Genomic DNA, 13,017 nt, shown 5'->3' with positions numbered 1-13,017 from the left:
ATCATCTTGGCTTCGACGAGGGCGATGACGGCGAGGAATAAAGATTCTTCAAATCCTTCTCTGACGAGGCGACCAGTCCAATGGTTGGGGATGGATCTGGGAACCAGTCTGTTCAAGTAAGGATGGTGTGGCGGCGGCATCCACGTGGTGGACCTTCGTCCTCGGGCTACGTCGTTGAGGCGGTGTTTGCTCCAGCGCCGACGCAGAGCTTGGGAGATAGTCCAGGAGCGGATGCAGATTGTTGTCTGCATCGATGACATCTAGAAGATGGTGGATCGTGTGATGAGTTCATGGTTTGTGGATGATAGGTGCGGTTTCCTCCTCATATGTCTTAATCGTGCGGGGCTGGGTGTTGCCCCGGTCTGATTCATTCAACGGTAATGGTTTCGCCAAAGCTGCATATCAGCAATGGAGACGCGTCGAGCTCGGGCGAGGAGGTGATCTGTCATGTTTTCATTTGGTGGGAGCTATTGGTTTCTGGTGCGAGAGGCAGGTGATGGGTGTTGGTGTCAAGTTCAAAGGTTTCTTTGGTCTTAATTGTAATTTTCTTTCTTGGCTGGTGTTCTTTGTGTAAAGACTAGTGTTCTGCTGTCTTTTTCAATTTTGTCAGGTTGGTATGTATGTGACTTATACTATGATCATTATGATACAAATGAGACATGTATTAGCATGAAAAAAAAATATCCCTGTAAGAAAAACAGGAATCTCAAGATTTGCTTTCTGGCCCCCACTAAGTGCATTCGACATTGATGCGGCAACGGTTTTACAACAGTGGCATCCCAATCAGCACACAAGATACTAAAAAACAATCAACAAAGTGGAAATAAAAATGGAACAAAAAGAACATATATTTGAAGATATTTGTCCTCCCCGTTAAAATGGGACACCGGGCTAGCTAGTTGGAGCAAAAGAGACGAGCAAATCAGCTAACCTGTATATATAATCTCTGTACCAATGAATGAATGAACAAGTCACCAATATGTGCACAAAAGTACACACGAATGAATGAACCACGATCAGTACCTAGCTACCAGTGTGGAACAACTTTCAAATCAGTCGCGCACACTACACAGCCTGATCAGAACTCTGTACTAGTAGAACTAATAACGTTAGCCAATCATCAATCTAGACGAACAGCTCGAGCAGAACGGGCGGCGCCTGCGCCACGGCGGCGGCGGCCTCCTGCTCGCGGTGCCGGCGCATGTGGCCGCCGAGCGCCTGGCCCATCTCGAACCCTTGCCCGCAGACGTGGCACTCGTGCGCCTGCTTCTGCTCTGTAGTATTCTTGGGCTTGGCGGAGTGCTGATCCCCGGCGAGGGCGAGCGCGAGGCCGTTGCGGCCGCGGAGGTGGCTGGTGCGGTGCCCGCCGAGCGCCTGGAACGTCGGGAAGGAGCGGTCGCACGTCTTGCACATGAACTCCCCGCCGGCGGCGGCGGCGCGGCGCGTCCTCTTGGTGTTGCGGTCGGCGACGGCGCCGAGGGAGAGCGAGAGGGAGAGGGACACCAGCTGGTCCGCCGATGCTCTCTGGTGCTTCGTCATGGAGGTCCGCCGAGGTGTAATGGATCGACTACTGATCAACCAAGCCAACCGGCGAGAAGGTGTAGACTGCGGCCGGGAAATGTATGATCGGCGAAGGTGGCTGTTTGTTCCTGTTGTTGCGAACTTGTGATGCTGGTGGGTTTGGGTTGGGTGCGTGCGGCTTTATATATACGGCCTGGACGGGAAAGTGAAAAGCGACGTACGAGGGGCTAGCAGCCAGGTGGTTGGCCGCCAGTCACGTGCGCTCCACGTCGGGGCAGACGCCTGCGAGGCCAGGAGTCACCCTTGAGGAGCGCGTCGCCATCGGTGACCGTCTCCATCCCTCGCTTCCTTCCTTGCTCACCACTCACCAGGGAGCCGGGACGCGCTTGGATTGACGCCTACGTACGTGCTTTCGCGCTGGCTTCGTGCACGGACGGAGGAATCTTGGCCCACGGTGCTGGTTCGTGCTCCCAAAAAGGGAAGGCGCCGAGAAGGCGCCGGCGGGATGCCGGAAGAGAGACACGGCGTACGTTGGATGCGCTGCGGGGTCGACTGATGCCGCTGGTCGCCGCACCGGGGAAACGTATGTGCGCCGGGTCATGTCCCACCCAGGCAGACGTGGTCTCGCGCCCGGCGAACGAGAATGGGCATCGCGAACCAGACTAGTAGTACTACTGTATAAACGGTCCAACCTTACCAGATTCGGCTTACTTTTTTCCCAGATACTGAATCGTGGAGCTGCTTTCAATGGACTCGCAAGCGCACGCTATATACGGCAAAAAACTTACATGGCACGCGGTGCGTCCGAGCAGGCCTATCATAAAAGGTAATTAGCATCCCTTGTCATCATTACACTATAAAAAAGAAAAGTATCTTGTCTCCCTCCCTTCGAATGCTCCCTACTTTACATAAACGGCTACACTAAATATCAGTCGACTAATTTTTGGCGAAGTCTCAGTCGATGACAATCCGCATGTACGTGTACGTTGGCTCGAACCAGCTATTTTCTTTGTCGCTGCACGGGCCGGTGGAGATGAGAGAGCCTTTCTTTTATTTTTCTTCTGGGCCTTGTTCCCTTTGATGTGCAGCCCAAGTTTTCCGAGTGTGTTTTTTTAGTTATTTTTGTCAGCCTACAAGAAAAGTACTTTATTTTGTTTCTTTTTCTCGCACTACACAAGTGCGTTTTGCCTGTAGGAGAGGAAGTCACGGTGGCTTCTCTTTTTCCCAAAAGAAATTTTCATTTTTCTTTTTTTCTTTACCTTTTTCTTCTTTTTATTGTTTTACTTTTTCATTTACTTTTTATAAGTCTTTAACTTTTCTTTTATTTATTTTTACTTATTATTTTCTTATCCCGTTTCATTTTTTCGTTTTGTTTATTTAATTTAATTTTTCCTTTTGTCCTTGCTTATTAATGTTGTGTTTTATTCTATTTGATTTTAGCATATTTTCCAAATTTCCAGCAGCCCTATTTTAGCAACGAAATTTCCTACCAATTTTTTGTTAATCATTTTCAGTAGCACATCCATCATATGCTTTGTAAGTAAATGTTGGTTGCGATAGTTGAAATTTTATTACCTGGATTGCTAAAATTTAGTCGATTGAGTTTAACCAAAGTCCCGGTACACATATATGGCCGTTAGATCACTGTTTCCGTAAGATTCACGCAGCACTGCTTGTCTAGTGTTACCCCGACTTGTTTATCGCCCGCTTCTTCTTTCTTTACTTTTCTCGTGTTCGGTATTCATGCGCGATGTGCTGGTTGTGAGAGGCGTTTTTCATTGTTTTTGTTGGACTTTTCAATTGCCATGTACACACCATATCTACCGCGGAGTACTTGTCTCAGGGGAGGGGGTCTTCGTCCCTCGGGGTTCTTCAGTTGCATTTTTTTCTTCTGTTTTCCCCTCTTTCATGCCAGATCTCTATCTGTGGATTTATTTATGTATGCATTTTGATTTTTTATGCTTGCATAAGGTAGGAAATGCTTTTTCTTTGATGACTGGGGATTTTTGAACCATGTAGACATAAATGTTAGTGGGTATGTTGGTTGTTAACGGGTTTTTAAACCATGACTTTTGTTTTGTATAGGACCGGCATTTTCATATTATTTTTCTTGTTTATGCGTAAATGAATATTCGCATATAGTTTTTCTTGCACCCGGCCGCAAGTGCATGTCTTCTAATCCGACCGCAACTGGACTTTTTTGTTATGTCAGAGGGGGCGGGCCAGTTGCAAGCCCGACAACAGCCCCGCAACTGCATGTCCCCAACATGGTTGCAACTCGACTTTTGTTTTGTCAGAGGGGGCGCCGGGAGAGGGGGCGGGTCAGTTGCAATCCCGACAATAGCCCCGCAACTGCATGTCCCCCAACATGGTTGGTTGCAACTCGATTTTTGTTTTGTCGGAGGGGGCGCCGGGAGAGGGGGCGGGCCAGTTGCAAGCCCGACAACGGCAGCGGAACTGCAAGTGCCGCACCCGATCGCAACTGCATGTCCCCCAACATGGTTGCAACTCTACTTTTGTTTTGTCAGAGGGGGCGTCGGGAGAGGGGGCGGACCAGTTGCAAGCTCAACAACAGCCCCGCAACTGCATGTCCCCCAACATGGTTGCAACTTGATTTTTGTTTTGTCGGAGGGGGCGCCGGGAGAGGGGCCGGCCACTTGCAAGCCCGACAACAGCCCCGCAACTGCAAGTGCGGCACCCGACCGCAACTGCATGTCCCCCAACATGGTTGCAACTCGACTTTTGTTTTGTCGGAGGGGGCGCCGGGATAGGGGGTGGACCAGTTGCACGCCCGACAACAGCCCTGCAACTGTAAGTGCCGCATTCGACCGCAACTGCATGTCTTTTAACCCGACCACAACTGGACTTTTCTGTTCCGTCAGAGGGGATGCCGGGAGAGGGGGCATGTCAGTTGCAAGCTCGACAATAGCCTCGCAACTGCAAGCGCCGCACCCGACCGCAACTGCATGTCCCCCAGCATGGTTGCAACTGGACCTTTGTTTTGTTGGAGGGGGCGGCGGGAGAGAGAGTGGGCCAGTTGCATGTCCGACACTAGGAATGCAACCGCAAGTGTCGGACCTAGGCCTACAATTGCAAATGTCATCTCGGACTACACCTGCATGTTGCCCTCATGCCTGCTGATTAAGACTTATTTAAATCTCAATCGACTGCACCGTATCCACACCCCATTATTTACTTTGTTTTTCTTATTTAATCTTTTTATTTTTATTTTTATGTTTCTCTAAAAAGAGGTGTTTTGATTTTTTTTTAAACGTGACACACCAATCTGCATGTCATGTGTAACTGAATATGATTGGCTCTCTTATTTTGTTAGTAGTACCATTGTCAATTTGTCGATGATAGCAAAATTACAAATAGATGAGACCCAATCTAAGAAAAATGCAAGGTAAAACCATCGTTAACTAATGCTAAACATTTTTCTAATTTCATGATGAATATTTTTTAAAAATATTGTACATTTTCTAATGGCACTCTAATTTTTTTAAATACATGATTAATATTTGTGAAAATGCATTTCTTAAAAAAATATCACGACTAATGCTTACATTTTCTTAAAAAAATATCACGACTAATCTTACATTTTCTAGAAACAAAAAAAGTATAAATAAGAATGGAAGGAGAAAAATGAAAAGTAAAACCGGACAAAATTGATAGTAACCGCATGTTCATTTTTTTGCACGAACAACAAACTAATACATCCGGCCGGTGCACCACACGTAGTCAATGGAGCAGCAGCACGGAACAAAAATACTGCCCAATCTTTGGCCCAACTGAGCTCAAAAACACATAAAGCAAAGACAAACAGGGCAGCCCAAAAAGCAACCAGAGGTGACATGGTATGGGCTGGACAATAAAGCAAAAAAGTAAAAAATAAACAGGTGACGTCAGCCGAGTGAGACCTCGCGAAGTCTCAGTCGACTGAGACCTAGACAAACCCTTACATAAATCAGTCAAGAATGAAAAAGTACGTGCATTTATTTGGGTTTTACAAAATTTAAAAAGCCATAACTTTTGGTTCGAGTATCGAAATTTAGATTCGTTTTCACCGTTGGGTTTCTCGCGACGAGTTCCTCAAAACTAGATCTCACATGGGTATGTTTAGGCAAACTTTATTTTTAAAGCAACTTTGAGTGATGATGAGGCAACTTTAGTGCTATAGGAAAGCAACTTCTTTGTTTGCCTACTATGATTGCCTATCAACGAAAAGTCCTTATAAATTGCCTCCCATGACTATCATGTTCACTAAATTGACATATAAGTTGTCTACCACACTATCAAGTATGCTAACACTATGTTTTAGAGTATAAGCAATATGAGCTACGTCGATAGACAACTTCTCCTAGTATATTAGCCAACTAATTAGCGAGGGCACCATTGTTAGGCAGTTGCTCGGATTTGTTTTGAACAGGTTTTTGCATTTTTTTAATGCAGTTGCTTGGTTTTCCTAGAACAGTTGCTTGTTTTTTTTGCTAGAACAGTTTTTCATTTTTGTGTTTTCTTTGTAATTGAGTTGTTTTGGATTTTTGCTAGAATAGATAAGTTGCATTGGGAGGGGGGTGGGGGTCAGATAGTTTTCCACAAAGCCTATTCAAGTTGGTCATATGTTTTTTTTTGCCTGAAGTAGACAATTCAAGTAGTAATGCTAGGGACAGTTTACTTGGTTTTGCTAGGACAATTTTCCCATATATGTCTTTTAGTAATGCAGTTGCTTGGTTTAGTAGGAGAATTGCTCAGTTTTGCATTGTGGTTTGCTAATACATGTGCTTGGTTTGCTAGAAACGAGCATTGTGTTTTGGTAATACAATTGCTAGGATTTGCTAGGATAATTGTTTATAGGAATAGTTGCTTTGGATCTTTGCTAGAAAAATTGTGTGGATTTCTGCTAGGGGGAAGTTGCTGAGAGTTTGCAAGAACAATTTCTATATGCAGATATGTATAGTTGCATACACAAAAGATGAGTAGGAGTTGCACATAGTGTGACATCGAGTTGCTAGGGGGGGGGGGGGGGGGTCAGGAGTTGCATAGGGGGCATATCTGAAAGTTTGCCCACAAATCTATGTAAGTTGATCATATTTTTCGCACGAAGTTCCCTGCAAAAATAGTATAAGTTAGATAACCCTATGTGTTTTTTTGTGATGCCATTTTTTACTCTTTCTATGATGTGACGTTTCACTACTTTTGTGCCTAAAGTAGTAATGCTAGAGTTCTTTCAGGTTTTTAACTACCACGCATGTGATGAGCAGGGTTGGAGAGGAGTGGGGTCGAGAGGTTGACGCATACAGGAGTTGCTCATAAGATGGGAATGAGTTGCTCGCACAACGAGAAGGAGTTGCTCAAAATGTGAGGACCGGTTGCATAGTGAGGGAAGATGAGACCTAAGTTGTCCATCAAGGGACCTAATTTGCCTACAATCTTGAAAAGTTTTTGTGGGATCTAAGTTATCTATCATGATTCCAAATTTTAAAACTATATTGAGATGGATGGTTGCCTTGTGCATTCCTTTTCTAGGGGAGTCTCCCCGCAATACTACTGAGCGTGTGAATGTTGGCTATCCAGGTCATGGGTGTTGAGTAGTTGCATAAGTGGGGGCATATGAGAACTTGCATCTAGGGTGATGAGAATTTTTTATATATAGGGGGGTGGATCAGACAGTTGCCCACAAACATACGCAAGTTGTTCATAATTTTTGCATGAGTTGCCCGCGAAAATTATTGAGATCTTCATATATAATAATGGAAAAAACACATGAGTTACTTGTCGAATGCACTAGAGTTGCACAACAACACCTCAAAAGTTGCTAACGGTTTTTGTGTGGTACTCGAGTGCATAACAATCTGAAAATCATTGTCCTTGTTTTGCCTCCACTAACCTCATCAATGGAGAACTTAGACTTTTCCCTATATCATTGCTTTTGTCTAGATACCAAGTTAGACCGAGAGTACATATTAATTGCCTTGTGATAACAACTCCATAATATTCTAGGCAATTAATTTGCAAAGTTAGAAAACTAAGCAGCAATGATAGGCAACTAATTAACAATAGCAGGCAACTGTGCATCAATGGTAGGCCAATTTTCTAAGTATTGTTGGCAACTGGGCATCAGTGGTAGGCAACTGACCATCCACAGTAGGCAACTGAGCAAATACGATAAGCAAGTTAGGATAATGTTAGCAAAATTTCATTGATACACATAGTGCGCAATGAAGTTGCTTATATGTAGCACTAAAGGTGCCTCATGTTTTGTGTGATTTTCTCATTTTTTACACAAATCAACATTATAGGCACATCTACAAGGCAAAAAAAATGAAATTGCTTTCCTATAACACTAAAGTTGCCTTCATCGTACCCAAAGTTGCCTCAAAAAAAGTTTAACGAAACCTATCGATATGAGATCTAGTTTTGAAGAACTCGTCGTGAGAAACCCAACCGTGAAAGCGAAACTGAATTCTGACGCTTACATCAAAAGTTACAGTATTTTAAACTTTTTAAACCCCTAAATAAATGCACGTATTGACAAGATTCCTTTTCCGACAGACTGTATAAAGCATGCTTGACTGCTCCTTCCATATATGAACAAGCGCTTAATCCCACCAACGGGCGCTCAGGCGCCCGCTAGCCACCTCCTACTTTTTTTTGGTCGGTCGGTCGTCTACTCCAGGCCGGGTATGGATACACTGGCTTGGTCGTGGGCCTTTTTACTTGTACGTCTTGCAGAAGTTTCCCCGTGCGCCACGTGCTCGCTCAAAATACATTGTGAACATCCAGGAACGTGGTGCGTGCACGTGTGTGCGAGCGTGTTTCGTGTGCATGTAATTAAGGTTTGACATGACACGTATGGTACCAATTCTTTCTTTTTTTGAGGATCAGGTATGGTACTAATTACTGTATAAAACAAAGACATTTGTGGTACTAGTAAGAAATTCGTTGCCCATTGACGTACGTACACACCACAACTGCCGTTAGTTCAGATGATCTCTGCCTCGGTTAACGTGGTACGACGCGTCGTCGATCCCCACCCAACTTGCCGAGAAGCTACATGCATGTCTCACCGGTCTGCCTCGGCCGTGTGCCAGTGATCGACATACGTCGGCTGGCTACATGTGAAACGTCTACCGCACGCGATCGATTGATGCAGACAAAGCGTGTGCTAGCTGTTCTCTGTGTACGCACGTCGCATTCGACGTACTGTACGCCTCTGTTTTTTTTTTCACATGAGGGCATCCCACACTAGCCTTCCTTTTTTTAATGCGTTGATAAGGGTTTACTAAGAGCAATTTAAGAGTATTAATTAAACCGTTCTAGTAGGCTGGTGCAAACCAACACATGGGTATTGAGGACCCCTTCATAAGCGAACTATATGCTTGCCGCGATGGCCTTGAAGCAGCGAGCAGAAGAGGAGAAAGTCATGCCATTGTGTAGATGGATTGCTCTGATCTAGTTCATCTATGGCACAAACCCGGTACTCTAAGGGTAAATGGCGCGCATATGTTGAGATAGATGAAGAGTTTAGCCGATACTTTTCAGGGTTTCAAGCTTCTATGGATTCGACGCGTAGCTAATTGGATGACACACCTATGCACACAAGAAGCATTTCATCATTTACTTGCTTTGATGTAATTCCTGGATTCCTGACTAGGGTTATCCAGTCAAATTGTAATCTCTTGTCAGTTTAATAAAGCGAGGATTAATGTCAAAAAAAAAATTTAAACCGTTCCAGTACAGTTCCAAGTGTTTAACCTCAAAAGGGTTTTGGGAGCTCCCTAAAAACGCTCTTGAACCGTTCCAGCATAGTTCCAAAACTTGAACGCTCCAACAAAATAAAGGGTAACCGCACGTGCCACCACCGGCGCCACTACGATTGCTCCATGTCAACCCATCGTTTGCCGCCTCTATGTGTGTTGGCTGGTCCCGATGCGATCCGAGCTCAGCCACTGTGAGCTCCAACACGGTTGCCTCTGGCGCGGACATGACTCCCTCCATGGTGGTTTTTCGCACTTTGGGGAGGAGCCACCGCACTTCTCCGGCACCTAGTGCATATGACACGCGAAAGGTCTCCAATGAAAGGGGCGTTGAGTTTATTTATTTATTTTTGCATTCCTTATGCAATTGAAATTGAATGTTGCAGCAATGTAATTGTTGAATGCAACACATAGTTGAGGAGGCTTGTTCATTTTTGCCCAACTCGCCACCAAAGGGTAAGGAGAAGAGCAACAAAAGACACATACTTGTTTCTCATCCTGGACATGTGTGAATCCCTCACAATGGGCAGGAATGCTTTAAAGTTATGTGCCGATTTCAAAAGTACGGATTTCAAATGTTCCTTAATCTTGTCTGGTTGAAGCATAAAAGCTAAGATTAATATGATCCGAAACGAAGATGAAATGATGTTTACACACAGAAGTGGTGAGAAATAGCAACAAGTAACTTTCTTGAGAGCTGAGTCTATTGGGTATCTACCAAAACAGGGTCGCCCAATAGTCTAATTTTTTTTGGACTCCCCAAAACTAGTCAATTATTAGGTGTTAAGTATTGTGATCGGTTAGAGTAGCTTAATATTCGTAGTACTCACCGTCATGCCTTATATTTAGCCATGTCCGCTTTCTTGTGTGGTGAGTAGTAGATAAACATGAATCGATATTCGGAAGTGACTATAGCTTAGTAGATATTTATAGCATCTTCTCGATTCTTATTTCCTTCTCCACTTGCACAAATGTCGACACTTGTCACTATTGTGCTCATATCTCTTGATGTGTTACTCTATCAGGATGTAGACTTATTGCAGCTGTTTTGGAACAGACAGATCACGGATAAAACAGAGGTAGTGGATCGCGGTTTCTAAATCTCAAACCACTTACACTTAATATTGTGGACACCACTATAATGTCAACGTTTCAACGATCTTAAGTTGTGAAGGTAGCTTTTATGGCAGAATTTTACAAAAAAATTTGAAAGAATTTTACAAATTGAGGCTCCGAATATGACTTGTGATCATATACAAAATTGTGTCGCAAAAATATATACAAAATGTGGTGAACAGCAGAATATTCATAGAACATCAGTCTGAGAACAAGATACTGTCAATCGCATTTAGAACAAAAGAACCTGTCTTACCTATGTATAAGTGCATGTAAATCCCGAGTGGATTATCCGATTATCGGTTAACAAAACTAACCAAATGAAAAGTACTCTATGGTATGTAAGTTCGTAATTACAAGGTTGAACAATTAACCTATCTCATTCTAAAGAGATGAACAAGTCCTGGATTAAGAAACTGAGAGATCCAGCTAGCAGGCTAGACGAACAGCTGCAGCAAGACGGGCGGCCTGTCGACGGCGGCCTGGTGTCCCGCCTCCTGATCCGACAGAGCGACCCACCGGTCGACGGAGCCGCTGAGTGCCATCTCCTCGCGGTGCCGCCGCATGTGGCCGCCCAGCGCCTGGCCCGTCTCGAAGCCCAGCCCGCAGATGTGACAGTCGTGCCGCTGCTTATCCTCTTGCCTTTTCCGCTCCTTGATGACCCTGGCGACGCCGACGCCGAGCTCTAGCCCATGGCGGCCGCGCAGGTGACTGGTCCGGTGCCCGCCCAGCGCCCGGAATGTCTCGAACGCCCGGCCGCAAGTCTTGCACACGAACTCTCCCTCCCCGGACGTGGCCACAGCTCTCCCCCGCCGCGCCCTCTTCCTGGGGACCATCGCCGGCGCACCGGTCGAGCTGTCCGACGTCGTGGTGGACGTCGCCGAGGAGTCTGTGCTGAGCGACAGCGCCAGCGACACAACTGGCTCCTCCTCCCTCGCGCGCTTCATGCCCACTCCCATGGATTCGCTGCTTATCTGAATAACCTCGCGTGTGGAATTCGGTCGATGCTCTGTTGTGCTGTTGGTCTGTGAGAACTGAGAACTCGGTGCTAGGAGGAAGAATGGATGGATGATCCCATGGGCGGCCGCGGTTATATATAGGTTGTGTGGGCAGGAGACGGTGGCGTCTGGCGTGCGTGGTGCTTCCGGGGGAGCATACGTGTGTGCCAAGTTGGTGGGGGCCGACCGACCTCTGGCGCATGCGGACCAATCGACGGAGGCCACGGCGACGTTCTTGACGTGACGGATATGATCGAGCTCGGATATTATATTATTTTGGCAGATAGCTCGACTGGATATTTTCCGTCGTACGTAGCGCGGTCGACCGGCGGCGAACGTGTGGTGCGGAGTGGCGTCACCTGTCACGCCACAAGGCGCGTGGCGGCGCGCCGCTGCTTGCTTGGCCGCGAGGCCGGTGGCCGGAGTCGGCGATAATTTATTAATTTAATCCTGACTCTAGAATTGGACGGCAGCGTGAGCGAGAGCGTGAGCGTGCGGGTAGGAAGGGTCTGGAACGTTCTAGTATATGTGGAAAGATCTTCGATCGCGCCAAGGGGCTGTTTGGATTGTGAGTATCTTTGCCATATGTTGCCACATGATTTTAGCCACACTTGCCTTATTTGAGTTGCTCAAATTATTAGCCACACTTTGGCTTGCCTAAGTGAATCTTGTCACACTTTTTATGTCTATGACATGTGGGGTTCATTGCTCATAAAAAAATTCTTGCCTTAGGTGTGGCTAGAACCAAACACCTATCTAACTTGGTCAAAGTTGCCTAAGGTTAGGTGTGGCAAAGTGTGGCAAGGTGTGGCTAGAAACCAAACAGCACCCAAATCTTTCAGTAGCACATACGTACTCCATCGGGTACTGTCGGATGTGGGGTTCCGGCAAACCCTTAAGGTTTGAACAGTGGGTGCGCGCGAAGTCTTTCCCTCTACCGATCTACACCCTAGCTCGCTAAGATCTCGCGGACGAACTCGACGAACTCGCAACACAGTTGTGGTGTAATACCCTACTCTAGTGTGGTGGTGGTGGATTGCCTCTTGGGCTGATGAAGAACAGTACAAGGGGAAGAACAGCCTCCTGAGGTTGAGGTGTTCTTGTGCTAGTGTTGACTTTCGATCTGTTCGAGTTCTCTTCTCTACTATTGTGGTGGCTAGACCTATTTATAGAGACCCTGGTCCTCTTCCCAAATAATGAGCGGGAAGGGAGCCAACAACGGCGGGCAAGTTTGAAGGGGGACAATTAGTACAAGCTATCCTGACAAAAGTGGTCTTCGCCTGCGAAAGGCTCTGGTGGTGACGCCGTCTTGGGCTCCACGATGACCTCCGTCTTGCCGTCCTCCTGATCTTGGTCTCGTTGCACCAATATAGCATCCTTTGCCTGATGCCTCGGTACTCCTCGCCTGCGCTGGCCTCCTTAGCATCAAAGTGGAAACAAGGACGCTGGACGCGCTGGCGCCCGCCTAGCGCCCGCCTGGTGTCGATCGTCATGGCTCACGTCACGAGGGCCTCGTGAGGTTTGCCCCGCCTTGATATCTTCGCTCCTCGTGAGCCTGCCTGGCTTGGCCGCTCCTAAGGAGGTCTTGCATCGTCCGCCTCGCGAGGCTTGGCCCCTCGCGA

At 46.4% G+C, this 13,017-nt stretch overlaps 2 protein-coding genes across 2 annotated transcripts; both read right to left on the bottom strand.

Moving 5' to 3' along the window:
• Positions 1 to 832: 832 nt before the first annotated feature.
• On the bottom strand, positions 833 to 1,673 carry LOC123126002 (zinc finger protein ZAT8). The gene has a single exon (XM_044546430.1). It carries the CDS (start codon positions 1,537 to 1,539, stop codon positions 1,126 to 1,128), a length of 414 nt encoding a protein of 137 aa, XP_044402365.1. The 5' UTR covers positions 1,540 to 1,673; the 3' UTR covers positions 833 to 1,125.
• An 8,930-nt stretch (positions 1,674 to 10,603) lies between these two features.
• Positions 10,604 to 11,468, bottom strand: LOC123126001 (zinc finger protein ZAT4). Its single transcript, XM_044546429.1, has one exon. The coding sequence runs from the start codon at positions 11,354 to 11,356 to the stop codon at positions 10,835 to 10,837; it is 522 nt and encodes a 173-aa protein (XP_044402364.1). The 5' UTR covers positions 11,357 to 11,468; the 3' UTR covers positions 10,604 to 10,834.
• Positions 11,469 to 13,017: the final 1,549 nt, after the last annotated feature.

Source organism: Triticum aestivum, chromosome 5D (assembly GCF_018294505.1).
Source record: "Triticum aestivum cultivar Chinese Spring chromosome 5D, IWGSC CS RefSeq v2.1, whole genome shotgun sequence".
Classification (NCBI taxonomy): Eukaryota; Viridiplantae; Streptophyta; class Magnoliopsida; order Poales; family Poaceae; genus Triticum; species Triticum aestivum.
This window is presented reverse-complemented; position numbering and strand designations above follow the sequence as displayed.

Coding starts and splice junctions, on each gene's coding strand:
- LOC123126002 (XM_044546430.1), bottom strand. CDS start 1,539: ATGACGAAGCACCAGAGAGCATCGGCGGACCAGCTGGTGTCCCTCTCC.
- LOC123126001 (XM_044546429.1), bottom strand. CDS start 11,356: ATGGGAGTGGGCATGAAGCGCGCGAGGGAGGAGGAGCCAGTTGTGTCG.